This window comes from Bombyx mori, chromosome 3 (genome assembly GCF_030269925.1).
Source record: "Bombyx mori chromosome 3, ASM3026992v2".
NCBI classification, from domain to species: Eukaryota; Metazoa; Arthropoda; class Insecta; order Lepidoptera; family Bombycidae; genus Bombyx; species Bombyx mori.
This window is the reverse complement of record NC_085109.1, coordinates 14,162,502-14,181,069: the sequence shown is the minus strand read 5'-3', so window position 1 is coordinate 14,181,069 and position 18,568 is coordinate 14,162,502. Positions and strand designations below refer to the sequence as shown.

The following is an 18,568-nucleotide window of genomic DNA, read 5'->3' as shown; positions in this document are numbered from 1 at the left end:
ATTTTGTTACACATTGGATTACATTATTGGAGTTTCAGTAAGGATCCCAATTTTTTTGAAAATATAATAAATATAGCCTATGTCACCCGGGGATAACGTAGCTTTCCAACAGTGAAAGAATTTTTTAAATCGGTTCAGTAGCTTCGGAGCCTATTCAATACAAACAAACAAATCTTTCCTCTTTATAATATTAGTATAGATTAGTATAGATGAATGCGGATTCGCACCGAGTCACAATATTCACAACGCATTACTATCGGGCTAGAGGGCATGAAAGAAGATGCATGCGGCAGAGATGCGAACGTTGAGATGGATGTGTTGAGTGACAAGAATGAACAAGATAAAGTTGAGTTGAGTTTATCAGAGGAAGTGTGAAAGTAGCCCCGGTAATTAACAAATTATAGAGCGAACGGTTAGCGTGGTATGGACATGTGATGCGTAGAGAGAAGATGCATGTGACTAGGAGATGTATAGAAATTGTAGTGCAAGGTAGACGAGGAAGAGGTCGACCGAAGAAGATATGAATGGAGTGTGTGAATGACGATTTTTTATTTATTGCTTATTTTATTGAGATACCACCAGTAATAGACGTCCTACCGTCCTACCACCCGTATAGTAGGGCCCAGGGTGAGGGATTTAAACAATACAATTGAATATTTGACCTCTTGCCTCTTGATTGGCAACTAGCGGTGACCGCTGCGAGGATAAGTCTGCTCAATAACAGAAATCACAACAAAAACCACATATTAGAATATGCGAAAGAGTGTGCAATTGTGATCAAAAAAAGATGTGTGGTGTCGTGGGACACCGGATAGGGACGAAGTTCCTTATTATAAAAATATTAATTATTAGTTCTATTGGAGGTATAAAGAAAATAATTATTCGGGTTTACATTTTTTATTATGATTTTATTTATTGATAAAAATAAAATAAAAGTACTTTACAAAGTTATCAACTTTATTTTATTTACAATGATTTATAAAAAATATATAATAATAATAATAACCGTCATCACGTAGACTATACATTAGACATTATATAGCCATCATACTAGAACTATACACCTATATCTTCTATAACTCTATATATAAAAATGAATTGCTGTTTGTTAGTCTCGCTAAAACTCGAGAACGGCTGGACCGATTTGGCTAATTTTGGTCTTGAATTATTCGTGGAAGTCCAGGGAAGGTTTAAAAGGTGAGAAAATATAAAAAAGCTCGGAGTTACATAAAAACAAACAAACAATTTTGTTTTTCCTTTGATGTATCCTCTTGATGTGTCTTTTATTTATCGATTGAGGCACTACGAAGTCTGCCGGGTCAGCTAGTAAATAATAAAAATCTTACGTTACGGACGTTTTTTCCCGGTTAGGGTACCCCTCCGCATCGTCCCATAAGGAACATCGTTCCAAAACTTCTTTGGTTTTTCCTTTTCTCATGCTGGCTGTGTTCGAACAGAGACTTCGTCGTATATGTGCTGCACGCCATCTATGGGTTTCAGTAACAATTTACCACTAGATAGGCCGTAAGATCGTTCATTTATCTATCCAATAAAATTATGCCAACTTTTCTTAAATATATTTTTATGAGACACAATAACTTTACGAGCGTTGTGTATGAAAACATAGCAATTAAAATAGCGGTCGTAGGGAGTGTTGCCAATGAAATCAAAGGGAAAACGAAAAAATGCGCATTCAAATCATAATTAATTTAATCGTATGTAATTTATCATTCCATTTGAAAATATGAGCGAGTTTAAAAAGCAATTTTTCTAGTTCTAACGTCTCATGTCTCTTCGATTACACATTTTTACTTTAATATAGGTAATATATGTCATAGCAATCATAAACCAAAAAATCATTTGTACTCATAAATATATTTGTATTCTTAATTTTTAAATTAAATTTTTGATGATAATTTTGATTTCCAAATTTGGCTATTACGGCTTTCGTTACACACAAAATTGTTTTTTCATCTCTCAATTCTCATCTTTTATCTCCCCTCAATTTTCCAAATACCAAATGTTTCTCATGATAAGATTACGTGTACGTAGGCAAAACCTTAATTTTTTAATCTAATTTAAATTTGTCTACAATAAAGCATACTCTCTGTCTCTCAAAACTTTTCCGCAATTCACCTCAATTTATTAATAACAAAAGAAAAGAGAAAAATAACATGTTACACAAAAACTAATCTAATGATGTCATAAATCTGTGACATTTTAATAGATGAAAACAATATAAAATGAAAATTGTAGACCAATAATTTTAAAAATGTCATCAAAACTTTTCCGAATACCCCAGAATTAGTCCGGCAATTGTATTAAAAACCAAGGTTGCGTCAATGCTATAACAATGCGATGTGGTAACACCCGACGCATTTGAATTCGATCCAACAGACTAACTGAAAGTTAGATTACAGCGTTGAATATTTAAAAAACGGTTAATACAATACACTGCCAACAATAATACGCGATAAACTGGGCAATTTATTTATTAGCGAGCGTGTATGTACCCGCGATTTATGACGGGCGAAATCGACCAACTATATTACGTTTTTATATTCCCCATCATTAGAGGATGTAAATCAATGAATTCGTCTTTTTTAAATTTAATATTTTAAAATGTAATGAGTTAATGTGAACAAACTCTTTTTAAGAATAATTTAACGAGTTAAAAATAATAAGAAATTGAGACTCTAAGAAAAACACAAAACCTATAAACGTATCTTATTCTTTTGATTGAAATATTTATCAATAAACAATTTATTTTTATAAAAAAATTTACGGGCTTAGTAACCATTTAAAAACTCTTAGACTTTAGGCAAGTCATTTGTATATCTTCTTAAATAAAAGAATAATCAACAAATACAATACTAGCCCAACTTTAGCCGAGTGACGGACACTGACTTCGTGCAAAGGACATGTAGTTTGTTATTGCTGAGAATAAATTAAATTTAGGAAGTACTTTTGTTTGTGTTCCCCCCTCTGAAATCAAAATATAACACAAAAAGAAAGTGGTTTGCTAGGTAAACCTTCACGTGACATTAAAAAATTACCACAGTAATCTATCTATATTTATATATATAAATGAATTGCTGTTTGTTAGTCTCGCTAAAACTCGAGAACGGCTGGTCCGATTTGGCTAATTTTGGTCTTGAATTATTTGTGGAAGTCCAGAGAAGGTTTAAAATGTAGATAAATATGAAATGCTCAGAATTAAATAAAAATAACAATTTTGTTTTTCCTTTGATGTGTCCCCCGTCTGTCGGATTCCTTTTGTTTGTTTTAAATATATTTTATACAATAGCTTACGTCTTTTATTTATCTTTTGAGGCACTACGAAGTCTGCCGGGTCAACTAGTTTAAAATAAAAAGAAGGCTAAATTCTTACACAAACAAAGAAAAACATATTAGGAGCAAATATTACTCATCATTCCAGAATTAGGCCTACCAATAAATACGACTCAGTAAACCACATCTTCGTTTTTTTTTTAAACTCTTCTTATTGGTAATTACTGAATTTCAGCCCACTGTACTGCTTGAGAAGCGCGTACGATGGACTAAGCTACGTATAAATTATATCTGTGTCTTCTTCGACCCGCTATTCAAAGTCCGTGCTATATTTAACAGACTATTAAAGATCCAAGCTAAGTTAGTTGTTCTACATATAACACTCACGACTAGCAAATTGTGAGCGTTATATCCAAGTTGTTGCTGGTTTATGCAGTAAGTTCCCTTCTCTTCTTTTGGCTACCTTAAGCAGTCGCCATACTCCAAGGTCCTTGTATCTCCTTGTTCCTGCCAGATCACCAAACAATAAGCCATAATTATTAATTACACTCAGACAAAACATAAGCAAAGATAGTAAATTCTTAATCTATACTAATATTATAAAGAGGAAAGATTTGTTTGTTTGTTTGTTTCGAATAGGCTCCGAAACTAATGGACCGATTTGAAAAAATATTTCACTGTTGGCAAGCTACGCTATCCCCGGGTGACATAGGCTATATTTATTATATTTTCAAAAGAATTAGGATCCTTACTGAAACTCTAATGATGTAATCCAATGTGTAACAAAATTACCTAAAATCTTTAGATCGCGTGTGCTACTTTCCAAGCGAAGCCGGGGGTCCGCTAGTCTTGTATAAACAGCCAGTTCGGGTCACGGAAAACATGGTCCAAGCAAACATAAACTACAATTACCATCCTAATAAATTTAAGAAATAAATAATAATAAAAAAAACCTTATTAGAAGCCGACATTGTCCCTGATGAACATAGGATACTTTTTTTATTTTATTTTTTTGGTTTCATGTGTGTTTTAATGTTCCGAAGCGAAGCGAGGGCGGGTCGCTATCTAAAATAATCAGAGGTTTCAGTAAGTTAAAAATGGCTCTGAATATGTTGTGCACTTGGTCGTTCTCAGTTCGATAGAAGTTATTCAGACACAATTTCAGGGTCCAAATTGATGTTTCTGGTATTAAAGCGCACATTGGGTCCACGCGTTAGCCAGTTCATTACTTTGCGCATTACCACCAAGATATAGTCACTTATAGCTCTCTTTTTCTTATCAACTCAAATGGTTAGACGATCCATCAGAGCCATTAAACAACATGCTGCTGAGATTAATGCTCTTGCTCCTATCTTTCTATCAACATTCAAGTCTCTTCTCTGCTATACCCACCAGTTGAGAGCGCTTTACGCTTGTACGGCATGTCAACAGGGGTTATTGCAGTGTGGGCTTGTACATAAAACTGCAATGCGACGTCGCGTCGTAAAAATCTACGAGCTCCCACGACGCATCGCAAGAACTTTGAACTTGCGAAACTTTGCGAATTGATTTGCATCGCGCATCCCTGCAATGTTAAAGGATTGTGGAATTGAACGCCAATTGTGGAAGGGAAATGCCCTACCGCACGAAATCGCATTGCAGCAATTCCTGTCGCAGCTATTTGTGTTGCGAATTCGCATCGCGCTGATTCGATCTCTTTTTTTTTTCTACCTAAGCTGATAGCTTTGAGAGGCTATTTCAGCGTAATCTTAACTAGTAGGTGAGCTCACGGGGCTCAAACCTGAGGACGTTGCTAACACGAACCCTAGCAAGAGCCGTGCTTCGCAGAATCTACCGCCAGATCGGAAACGCGACCCACTGAGAAAATCCGGCGAGAAACTCAGTGGGCTGTGTCTGATGGTTAATTTACTCGTGGAACCCGTCGCTTGCGACGAAGAGCTCGACGAGTACGAACGGTGACCGGTGCTTGAGGTACCTAAAAGCACCGTTAGTGGATCGGGAGGATCCGAAATGACGTGTTTGGGGCGACGTCGACTGCTTTCCATTCTGTCCGCAGGATCGGGAATGTAGTTACCGGCGGCCACGGTGAGAGGGTTCTCGCGTCGTGCCGCTTTGTCGAAGTGGGGTGATTCGCAGTTTTATGTACAAACCCTAAAATTGGCAAGACTGAACAATTTTACCGACTGTCCTGGTCAAACTGGAAAGGCCTCCGGGCCACCAGTAAACCTTCAATCTTAAAAAAAAACAATTTTAACAAAACCGTTGAATACCAACCATTAATATTTAACGAGATTCGAAAAGCCGAATGTGTGTAGTTTACAAAAGCGACGAAAATAGACATAATTATGACGCGCAAGAAAAAATGTTCGATGTATGATTGCACAAGTGCGTAAGAGGAAAAGCACAAACAGTTTGTGGATAAATAAATAAATAGACTTAAAACGAACCGTTCAATATTCATTACGAGAGATGTTGAGAAGTGTTGTAATTTGTCTAAGGTTCCGTACGTGTTTTATTTAGGCGTAGATTTCTTAAATAAAGTAGTTCTTGATTTTCTTCTCACAGATCTCATATAAAAGAAATTGTTCAATTATACAAATATGGATAAGAATATAGTACATGAATAAGAAGACCGCAACTATACGAATGAATGTGTTTTTGTTATAGTTGTACCACCTCTTAGCGCAAAAAGTACCTATTTATACTACATTTTTGCAGGAACATCTATTGTTATTGAATTATTAAAACTCTTATTTTGTTATTATTTAGTGCAGATCTATTCGTTACTATTTGATAAAACTTAAAAACGCTTCTTCTGAAAAAAAAACCCAGCTTTTTTGAATAGTGTCATAATAATATTCCTATTGATGTAATTTATATCATCATCATGCTTTCCTATTACCCTCTGCTGGGGTGTAGGGCTCGAATCAAATTTTTCCATTTGTATCGGTCTTGGGCAGTCTGTTCTAGCTCCTCCCACGTCATGCCCAAGACCCCTAGCTCCTGCTCCACCGAGCGACGCCAAGTTGTTCTGGGGCGGCCTCTCTTCCTTTTACCAGACACTTTCCAGGTCAGTGCTCTCTTTGATAAGTGTGTATCGGGCTTTCTCAGAGTGTGACCAATCCAATGCCACTTCCGCGTAAGGATCTCCTTCTCCATTGGTGTCTGCTTAGTGATCCTCCACAGCTCTTTGTTCGTGATCTTCTCAGGCCAAAAGATTTTCAAAATCTGACGCAGGCACCTATTCATGTAATTTATATAATTCATAGGAATTCATTTTGATTTTTTTTAAATTGTATAGACATGTAAATGTTTATCGTATCATGTGATATGAATATCATTCATATGATTCATAGAAATCACAATGTAATGTCGCCACTTCTCTTGATGCACCAAGTTCTATTCTCAATTATAATATAACGGCTGCCCGACCACTCAAACTGGAACGCGGTAGAAAGCGGCAGAAATAGTCAACGTGGCGGTACTTTCTTCAAAACATGGATTTGATAAAGGAATAAAAGACTGCTCCGTGGCGGTAATGCGTACTATTACCATTACCGTACCTAAGGTACTATTCACTGGCTCATGACACGCCTTAACATGGGTGTATACGTGAATTATGCATATTTAGTTTTCGTCTACCGATGATATTCCTTTATCGTCGTAATTTAGATGATCCCATCATCTCGTTTTTACCATCGTACCACGCGCCACCAGAGTAGAGTTCATCGATACTACGTGAAGCTACAGCGTTCATCCACAGCGCGCTTCCAGAGTTTTTTTTACCATACGGCTTTGGAATGAGTTCCCTCCTCCACGGTGATTCCCGAGCGCTATGACATGTCCTTCTTCAAACGAAGCTTGTGAAGAGTACTTAATGGTAAGCAGCGGCTTGGCGTTGCCTCTGGTATTGCTGAAGTCCATGAGCGGCGGTAACCACTCACTATCAGGTAGGCCGTGAGCTCGTCTCCTTACTAGGGATATAAAAAAATAAACGTGAACATCTTATACATGGTCATGGCTGGTCAATATTTCTTCAACCCCAGCAGAGACGCCCCGCCCGTCACTTAAAAACCAAACTAGAGCTACGTACGCTTCCGTTCCGAATGGTTCTAACAAACCCTAAATCAGTAACGAAACTCGATGATTTGAAATATCTGTTACGCTTTCTGTTTAAACATTTCGAATTGATTTCCTCGTTCAAACGTAAATACATACAAAATGGAGCAACTGTATTCTCTATTAACCTGATTGAGCCAACACGTCATTACTGATGATAAACAGACTACAGTATCCGATGGATGTACTATGTTTTGACCGTGAGTATTAAATATACAAACATTAACGGTAGCGTACAAACTGTAAAAGGAAATAATGTAATTTTGGGGCTGATATTTTTGCTTCAGTAAGCAGACGATAATGCAGACGGCCTGATGGAAAGTAGCCACTGAGGTCTAAGGACACAACTGCGCCGCTTTCTACCAAAAAAGGGAATGTTGGGAGACAATAGTCGGTTTTTTTCGGTTTTTTTGTTATTAATCAGCAACTCCTGATGTGGTTTCGCACTGACAATCGGTGGGGCACAAAAGTACGTGGGCAGACAACCAACGAGGTGGACGATGACCTGATCAAAGTGGTTAGTAGGGACTGTATGCAAAAGGAAAGAGACCGAAGGGAATGGGATGCATTTGAAGAGCACTCAGTCACTCACCTACACTCAGCATTGGGTGAACGCGGCTTGAAGAAGAGACGCGGTCTCAGCCTCCATCCATTCACATGAGGCTGAAAATTCTCGTCGTAATCGAAGAGTTCGACGAGCGAACTAACCCATACACAGCTGAGTTTCTCACCGGATCTTCTCAGTGGGCTGCGATTCTGATCCGGTGGTAGATTCTGCGAAGCACTGCTCTTGCTAGGGCTAGTGTTAGCAAGTTATCTCAGGTTGAGCCCGTGAGCTCACTTACTCGTCTGGGCGTAGCTGGAATAGCCTCTTAGGCTGCCAGCGAATAGATAATTATATTGTGGAGAAGAGCAAGGAGATGCTGCATATTCGTGTGGGCTTACAATATGTCCTATATCAACAGCTAGTTCCATATTCTTTTTTCTAGTTTTAATACATTCGGATCAAAATAAGAAAACACTATAATTATAAATGCCTATAATTTTAAATGCTTAAATTATTATCTGTGGACAATATATGTAGAAGGTGCTTTTTGTTCAATAAGAAGAGTTAGGACCTAAAATTTCTTAAAGTTTGAAACTACACAGCTTCTTAGGGTAAACTAAGGTTTATAATTGCTTTTGATATGCCGGCCTATCGTATGTTCATCTGAATAGACAAAGATAAGATAAAACTAAGATATTCGGATTGACATTTCGGTGATACTTGAAGTATTTGTAAATTGCGCAAATAGTCTGGTAATTGGACATTTTATCAAACCATCTCATGAAGTTTTTTTACCGATGCCAGGACCTCTTGTGAGTCGGCACGGGTAGGTACCACCACTCTGCCTATTTCTGCCGTGAAGCCGTAATGCTTTTCAGTGTGAAGGGTATAGCAGCCGTTGTAACTATACTGAGACCTTACGGCCTGGCCACGGGGATCGGCGGTGCGAACAGCGAAGCGGTGGGCGAGGCGACCATTCGCGCAGCACCGTTTGCAGGCCACGGGTACTCACGTTCGCCGCCGCGACTAGTAAGGAAGTCCGACAGCGAAATGTCTATATCGAAATTATCTCGATATTGCTTACAAATTAATAGTTTTTTGGTTCAGGACCTATTATTTGGAAAATATTGTGAAGTACATGATTTGAATAAGAATCGGAGTATACCTATAGATGGAGAATTCCACAAGAAGTACGAGAAATACTTTGGGTGGCTAGACTTCCAAATAGCTGGTCTAGCTAGTATTTCAGCTATTTTATTTTTTTATTGCTTAGATGGGTGGACGAGCTCACAGCCCACCTTGTGTTAAGTGGTTACTGGAGCCCATAGACATCCACAACGTAAATGCGCCACCCACCTTGAGATATAAGTTCTAAGGTCTCAAGTATAGTTATAATGGCTGCCTCACCCTTCAAACCGAAACGCATTACTACTTCACGGCAGAAATAGGCAGGGTGGTAGTACCCACCCGTGTAGACTCACAAGAGGTCCTACCACCAGTAATTACGCAAATTATTATTTTGAAGATTTCATTTTTATCACACGATGTTATTCCTTCACCGTGGAAATCAATCGTGAACGTTGAGTGTTGTTGAGTACGTATTTCATTACAAAAATTGGTACCCGCCTGATATTCGAACACCGGTGCATCGCTCAACACGATTGCACCGGACGTCCGTTAGGCCACGACGACTTTCATCATCATCAGCCTGCGGCAGTCCACTGCTGGACATAGGCCTCCCCCAAAGCTCGCCACTGAACCCGATCTTCGGTTCTACGCATCCAGTTACTGCCAGCTGCCTTGCGTAGGTCGTCGCTCCATCTAGCAGGAGGGCGTCCTACACTACGTTTGCCGGTTCGCGGTCTCCACTCCAGAACACGTCTACCCCAACGGTTATCGGTTCTGCGACTTATGTGACCAGCCCACTGCCACTTCAGCTTACTAACTCTGCGAGCTATGTCGATCACTTTGGTCTTTGCCCGAATGACCTCATTGCGTATTCGGTCTCGCAATGACAAACCGAGCATAGCTCGCTCCATAGCTCGCTGAGTAACTTTTAGTTGGTGGACTAGTCGCACAGTCAGTGTCCACGTTTCGGCTCCGTAGGTAAGCACGGGTAGGACGCACTGATTATAGACCTTTGTCTTCAGACATTGTGGTATGGGCGACGAAAAGACCTGACGAAGCTTCCCGAACGCTGCCCAGCCCAACTGAATCCTTCTGGTCACCTCCTTCTCAAAGTTGTTTCTACCTAGTTGTAGGGTCTGTCCTAGGTAGACATACTCTTGAACAACTTCGAGAGGTGTACCATCCACATCGATTGGTCTCGGAATGACGTTTCCGTTAAACATTACCTTGGTTTTATCCAAGTTCATTCCGAGGCCAACCCGTTGGGATGCAGTATTAAGGCTGTGCACCATTTCTTGTAGGTCCTGCAGCGATTCCGCCATGATGACGATATCATCGGCAAAGCGAAGATGTGAGATGTACTCGCCGTTTATGTTAATGCCGCGTCTGTTCCAGTCCAGAGTCTTGAAGACGTCCTCCAGTGCGTTTGTAAACAGTTTCGGGGATATAATATCCCCCTGTCTTACACCTCTGCGCAACTGGATTGGTCTCGTCTGCTCTTTCTGTACTTGGACGGTCATTGTAGCGGCATCGTACAGGCATCTTATTGCATCGATGTATCGCCAGTCAGCTTGACACCGCTGCAAGGATTCCAGAACAGCCCAGGTCTCGATCGAGTCAAAGGCTTTCTCGTAGTCCACAAACGCCAGACATAGTGGCAGATTATACTCTTCAGTCTTCTGTATAATCTGCCGAACTGTGTGAATGTGGTCCACGGTACCAAATCCTCTTCGGAATCCTGCCTGCTCCGGAGGCTGGAAGTCGTCAAGTCTCTGAGCGAGACGATTCGTTATGACTCTCGAAAACAATTTGTAGACGTGGCTCAGGAGCGAGATGGGGCGATAATTCTTTAAAAGTGTTTTATCTCCTTTTTTAAAGAAAAGGACAACTATGCTCCTGCTCCACGCCTTTGGAGTTCTACCGGTAAAGAGGACAGTGTTAAAGAGCTTCTGGAGCTCCATAATAACAGGAAGACCTCCTGCTTTCAAGAGCTCAGAAGTAACACCATCCTCGCCCGGGGCTTTTCCGTTTTTAAGATTTTCAAGAGCCATCCCGATCTCGTCCACACTAATCTGTGGCAGCTCGTCGGTGTAGTGGCGAGATAGTGTGGCTCGGACATCTGCTGGGTCAGAGGCAGACTTGGTGGTTTTGGAAATATAGAGACGTCCGTAGAAGTCCTCAATTTCCTTGAGAATCTCCGGTTTGGAGGCGAGAATTTGGCCATCCCTTGTGGTCAGTTTTGTAAGGTGGCTTCTACCAAGACGCTGCACGAACACCTTGGCTCCTCGGTTTTGCTCAATTGCGTCATTGATCCGCTGAGTATTGTACCGTCGGAGATCGCGTCGTATCAGCGTCCTGATTTTCTTACTAAGAGCCATCTTCTCTGATTGTGTGGCCTGTGTGTTTTCTCGCCTTTCTTCCATTAACCGGAGAGTCTCGGATGATAATTTTGATTTTCTGCCTGTACGACCCTTTGGACACAATCTCTGTCCCTCTTGTCTCAGTGTCCTCACCACGCCATCTAAGGCCTCGTCTACGTCTGTGGTGGTTTCCAAGGCAGCGAATCGGTTGTGGAGATCTAGCTGGAATTGCTCCGGATCTACAGCCATGTGATGTAGGCTGGGTCGAAGCGTAGACTTTATTAGACGGCTGCGTTCTAACTTGAAGTCCATATTCAGTGTGCCTCTGACAAGTCGGTGATCACTACCGGTATTGAACCTGCTGATCACAGAGACATCCCTGAATATATGTTTCTTGTCCGTCATAATAAAGTCTATCTCGTTTTTCGTCACAGTGTCGGGGCTTAGCCAAGTCCACTTTCTTTGTGGCTTCTTTTCAAAGAACGAGTTCATTAGAAAGAGCCTCTCGCGCTGAAGGAAGTTGACTAGCATTTGCCCCCTGTGGTTCCTACATCCATAACCGAAGGATCCTAGCACCGATTCGTCGCAAGTCTGTACTCCAACTTTAGCGTTAAAATCTCCCATGACAACATTGAAGTGGGCTTTTGTGGTATTGTGCAGAGCCCTGGTGATATCGTCGTACACAAACTCCACATCGTCATCCGAGTATGACGAAGTCGGTGCGTATACTTGCACCACCTTAAGGGAGTACCTTTCGGTGAGCTTAATTATGAGGTACGCTACCCGTGTCGACACACTGGATACCTCTACAATGTTGCCCGTGAGGACTTTATTGACGAGAAAGCCAACTCCACCTTGTCCAGGTTGGTCTCCTTCCCGGAAGTAGAATAGGTGGCCTGAGTCTAGAGTTATGACGTCCTCCCCCTGTCTTCGGACTTCGCACAACCCTAGGACGTGCCATCGTATCCTTCCTAATTCCACTTCCAGTTCCTCAATATGTTCGTCAAGCCGCAGAGTCCGGGTATTGAGAGTCGCCAGGGTCATTTGGTGGTAGCTGTCCGTAGCCCGGGGATTCTTCGCACCCCCTGCCTTACCGTTACCATGGCTGCTACCGTAGCCAGGGATAGTAAAGCTGCCGGGAACTGGGGGCCGTTTTTTATTTGTAGCTGCCATAAGGGGGGGTTATGCCGTAATCGCCACGCTTGGCAGGCGGGTTGGCGATCGCAGTACTCGGTGCCTTGCACCGGTAATGCTGCTGCCCGTTACCGGCCAGGAGATTTCCGCACCGAGCGGTTTTTGTTGATGGTTATTCCGCCATCTATCGGTCGCCAGAGCCCTGTTCGTCAATCAGCAGGATGCACCACGTGCAGGTAGGGTTGGCATTTGAGGCAGTGTGGTGTTAATTGCCCACGACGACTTTAAAAATATAAAATAAAAAATAAATAAAAAATATAAAAATATCGGCGTTAATTTTTCGCGGCGAAAACAACTAAACTCATTTAATCACTGCACTATTCGCCGCGACTACCGCTCGACTCCGTGGCTCGCGCCGTCCGTATTCATGCATTTGTTTTGCTCGCCCGCCGCATCGCGCGATTCGCTCGGTACATTTCGCCGGTCGCTTCGCCGGTCGCCGGTGCGCGTGGCTTGTTAGGTACATTTCTATGCGCTTGTTTTAGTCGCTAGACGCTTCGCCGTTCGCACCGCGCGAATATTCGCATCGGCGAATGTCCCGTGGCCAGGCTGTTAGAACTCATATCTCAAGGTGGGTGGCGGCATTTACGTTGTAGACGTCTATGGACTTCGGTAATCGCTTAACACCAGGCGGGCCGTGAGCTCGTCCACCCACATAAGCAATAAATAAATAAAAGTTAGCCGTCTTCTTCGGATGTTTTGAATCAAACAATACAGTGTAGACACACGTTTAACTAAGCAATATTGATTACAAACACTATCAGACAAAAAAAAATAACATTTTGTTCGTTTCTTAATTCAACCATATCTCTATTTAGTATGCACACTTCGACTTCTCAGAAATTATAATAATGAAAACATTGTAAAATTTGACGATGCTATAAAGATGTTTTATTGAATAGATCAAAGTTTAAACGTTAAGGGGGAAGCTATTGCTGGTATTTCGATATGGTATTAAGGTGAATGCTCACGATGTTCTTGGACATTTTATATTGTTACACACTGGGGTTCGGGATAAATAAAATTCCACCAAAGTACAACTAAAACTTTGTTCAACACTTAGAACACTTAAAACACTCAACAAAAACTTTAAAACTCTCAATTCGCTTCTTCCGTTTCGCTTCAGGTGATCCGTTCGCTGTTTCGCTTCGAGTAGTTCAGATTACTAACTGACTGCGTGCCATCTCTGCAGTGCTTTTATAACCAATACCACATCCCTAGAATTATCGAGAATATTCCACACATTTCGAGTATTGTGTTTCCGCTGTCTGACAATAGATGGCGTTGTACTTCTCGAGCCTTCTAGGCACTACTAGATTCCTCGATATTCGTTTGACTATACGGCAATAGATGGCATTGTACTTCTCGAACGTTCTAGGTGCTACTAGATCCTTCGATATTCGTTCGACTATTCGGCAATAGATGGCGATACTCTTACTGGCGTAACAATATTAAATTGGGTTGTTGTTTTATTTGATGTAAAATGTGCACTGCCTTAGATCGACGTGAATATCTCTGTCCGTTTTGAGATATGTTGTTGAAGTCTCATTGGCAGTGCCTTCAAAACTGAACATGGGAAATAACTAAATATTTCGTGGCAGAAATAAGTAAGATTATTTTAGTAGGTCCTAGGCTATTCACCGGGGCTTAGAAAATCACTTGCTTTAAGTAAAATTTAGGGAAGGCTAGGTATTGAGGTTAATTAATTGAGAAAGAAATGTGACTGTTACTGCAAATGAGCTAAGGAAACGTACGTAAACGAGTAGCTAGTATTAGAATTTTACTACTACTTTACTAACATAGGTAGATTGTTAAGATAGTGAATTGAATTTCTATACTACTATTATACTACTAATAATACTACCTATTCTGATATCTATTGATATCTAATAGTAGGTAATACCAATAATAGGTACTTATAATATCTAATAATAGTATTATAGAAATCCAATTCACTATCATAGCAAATCTACCTATGTTAGTAACGCTATTTCAGAAACTTTCTCGAAAATTCTATCAAGAATTATGCCAAGCTTCAAATCAAGAGGATGAATGCCGAGGACGTAGAAAATACGAAAAGCTTTCTTTTTGAATTATACTATTGTGATAATGGTGAAAAGTCACCAAGAATACCCCGGCCACAAAAATTAGAACTAGTGCTTAGCTAGTCATTCTTCTTCTTCTCAGTCGCATGCACTCTTGGCAGAGTGGTCGTGGTCATCACTTCGGGTGGTGGTGCGCTTCACCAGACGTCACCATTCCTCGCGTACCGCGGCCCTTCTTGTGCACTCGATAACGGGACCGTTTAGAGCTGCCTTTATTAAGTCGGTCCATCGTAACGGTGATCTGCCGCGCGGTCTTGTACCCTCAATAATGCCCTGCACCACAAGGCGCTCAACTGATTCGTCACCCCGCCGCGACACATGTCCGAAGAAAGTGAGAATGCGACTCTGAACGATGGAGGATAGTCGCTGCTTGAAGTCTAGTTAGCCTAGCTAGTCATAGAAAAATTAAATTGAATTGCGCTGTTTATATCTTACGAATCCGCAGTAGACCAACGAAAAGAGTATTAGAATATTAATTGCATCACAAATATTCTAAAATCTTCTTACTTGTTTTCTGAGAGTTTATTTCTGATCGCATTACGTACTTTTTGTGTCTATCGTATTATAAATCAATGATGTCATTACCAAGAAATTCATATTAATATTTATCTATTACGAATGAACGATCACTTACAATCACTTGAAGTTTATTATTATAATACATCAAAAAGGTAAAATAAAAAAGCACAATACAACCATGAACTTCAGTGTACGCCAACCTTAACTTATTCCATTTCACGGTCATATAAATCATTGGCGGGGTTATGGAATGGTTTTTCATATCGAGCCATTGGCGCGGATAAGTCAAGTGGCGTACAAAAATACAAATAGACACCGCCTACCTGGCCTGGTCACTCATTCATAACACAAACTCACTCCGGTCCACGTATCGTTTTAGTCGTCTTGTCTTCATTCATAAAACAGCGTCTCCAACGCACTTCGACGCGAAAGTTCGTTTCTTACAAAATTGCGAATGCTACTTTGTATATTCTGTGTAAGATATAAGAAAACCGTGAATCATCGTTTCAGATTGTGGATTAATATTTTACTATAACTTGGCGTTGCTTTTCAGCAAAAGAAGAGGGGCAAGAGCGATGGACGAAACAAGGAGAATATCTTGCATTCTGACAAAGAAGAAATAGAAGAAGTCTCAACAGCCGATGAGAAGAAAAGCCTATGTTATGAAATCAAATACTCTGATGTTATGGGCAGGTATTTATAACTCACATAATGAACACGACGTTTGATATCAAGAAAATCGAGGCCCAACAATATTTTTAAGTTTATTAATAAAACTTTATGGCCCCAGCGATCATAGATGCTTTCCAGTTTTTTTGGCATGGCAAACATGAAGTTTAATGTAAAAAAACATATAATTTTATTGTTTGTTGAAATGTTTATTATAATTTATGCTGATATGTATGAACACTAGACGGCCCACGATAACTGTGGGTCCGTTCCACCACAATGTGAACTGGTAACTGAGCTTCTCACAGTGAAGTTGGGCACACTTGGCCCGAAGGATCAAGGATCACGGCATACCAGCAACAGTAGCAGCAGAGAATATAGGGGCCTTCCGTATCCTGCTCTGCATTTATTGGCAAAGAGAACCACCTTGAGAAAAAATATTTATGAAAGTTTATTGCCGGAAATATAGGTATATAGGTCAAACTATTTACGTTATAGGTACATTGTGGCAGCAAGAGACATTAAAGCCGGAGAAATCATCATAGAGGAACCGGCTTTAGCTGTTGGACCTTGCACGGGCTGTGCTCTCATATGCCTCGGATGCTACAGGGAAATAGACGAAAATAATATTAACAAGTAAGTGATTATATTTCTAGCACTTTGTAAGGCTTTCATTTTGCAGATATTTTTGAAGTAAAACTTATTTACGCACGCTTGACTTGGGGAGTAAGCTGGTGAAAGCGCGACGAGAGCGTTACGAAAAGTGTGATCGGGTGAGGCGAACGGAAATTGAGAGGGAGATATAAATTAGTGAAGATAGAAAGAGAGAGTTACGTGTCGTATATCTAAGACGCATTGCAGGCCTATTGCTGCTGTGGGAGCAAGAGAGTGTAGTGGGCGCGCACATCTGCTTTCTCTGTTCCTCTCAAATTTATTTCTCATTCAAAAAGAAAATTTATCAATGAAAACCTATGATAAATTTAAATGCTTATAGAAAATTAATATCACTATAAATATAGATGCAGCTAAAGAAGTTTTACTTCAGTCGTGTGGTCTAAATCACACTTGGTTTTTTTTGTTTTAATTTTTTGTCTTCATATCTGGAATCACGAAAGGCTACGTAAAATTTAGTTTCTTTCCAACGGATTGAATCGAATCTTTAGGAATATCGCTCACTGAAATCACAATATTTTATAGTTTAGTGTGTAAAGCATGTTTTTTTTCACACCCGATCCTGTGGACCGAATAGTAAACAGTCGACGTCGCCCTAAGCACGTCACGAGCTGGTCGTTTGCGACGAAGGGCTCGACGAGTAAATTAACCCATAGACACAGCCCACTGAGTTTCTCGCCGGATCTTCTCAGTGATCATTCCGATCCGGTGGTAGATTCTGCGAAGCACTGCTCTTGCTAGGGTCAGTGTTAGCAATACTTCCGGTTTGAGCCTTGTGAGCTCACCTACACGTCAAGGAGAAGCTGAAACAGCCTCTCAAGGCTATCAGTATAGGTGGGGAAAAAAAATAATGTTTTATTACAGATGCAAAAACTGCAAGTGGCCAGTTTGCAGTGGTTCGTGTCCCGGACAAGGAAAATACACAGGTCATTCGACTTACGAATGCGAAACGTTGCGAAGTATACCTCCAGACTACTCTAAGCTTGAAGACTTGAGGGATTCCTACCAAGCATTGATGCCGTTAAGGTATGTATACTTATATTATACGTATTGATTTAAAAATGCTCTGGAATATTATTTTATAAAAATGATCAAAGTAATATTAGCTTTTAGAACTTTTAATACGCACTCTTAATGTATGTGTTCTTATTTATTAAATTAATTTGCAATAATAGTTCTCAAAACTTTTTCGATAACGCAGAAATAATTTTTTTTTGATCACAACCCTAATTTTGCTGCGGGTATTATGGGTATATAATATCTCTCTCTCCCTCTATCTATCTATCATCTCTTTCTCCCTCTATCTATCTATAACCTCTTTCTCTCTCTAACTACAATTAATCTCTCTCTGCGCTTTTCTGCCCCTAATGTTGCTAATATAAGCCAACATTAGTGTTGTATATACCTAAATCCTGAGTTGCTTTTCGTACATGTACTTGAGAACGCTCATGGATGGTTTCCACAATGAAGGAAGAACATTGTGTACCTAATTAAAGTCGAATTCGCAAAAAATATTTCATGCGTAATTGCCACGGAATAGATAAATGTAATTGCTAAGCAATTAAGACAAAGAAGCGTCAAGTCTCAAAGTGGGTGGCGGCATTCACGTAGTGATTTCTATGGGCTCCGGTAAGCACTTAACACCAGGTGGGCCGTGAGCTAGTTCACCCGTATTCGCAATCGAAAACTGTCGGAAATCATAAATACTTTCGTCGTTAATACACGATGACTCAAATATAAGTACAATCTCACACAGCAATCTATAAATATCTGATCTGTTTGTATGTATGACGAATTTGAATCACCAACAATGTCGCATGTTACTGTGTAAAAAATAAATCGATCTGTTTGTACACACAGTTTTTACCGGTGGTAGGACCACTTGTGAGTCCGCGCGGATAGGTACCACCGCCCTGCTTATTTCTGCCGTGAAGCAGTAATGCGTTTAGGTTTGTAGGGTGGGG

General features: G+C 40.5%; 1 protein-coding gene across 3 annotated transcripts in view; it reads left to right on the top strand.

Annotated features, from left to right (window-relative positions):
• Positions 1 to 18,568, top strand: part of LOC101738711 (SET domain-containing protein SmydA-8) — a 53,226-nt gene that overhangs the window by 27,049 nt on the left and 7,609 nt on the right. For 2 of the 3 annotated variants that reach the window (XM_038021693.2, XM_038021692.2), the window contains exons 3-5: positions 15,817 to 15,956; positions 16,431 to 16,568; positions 17,469 to 17,630. In XM_038021693.2, the coding sequence (XP_037877621.1) occupies positions 15,817 to 15,956; positions 16,431 to 16,568; positions 17,469 to 17,630 (440 nt within the window). Of the gene's footprint in view, positions 1 to 15,458; positions 15,739 to 15,816; positions 15,957 to 16,430; positions 16,569 to 17,468; positions 17,631 to 18,568 lie in introns of those variants that run through there. The other variant, XM_004927416.3, reaches the window with a different exon arrangement.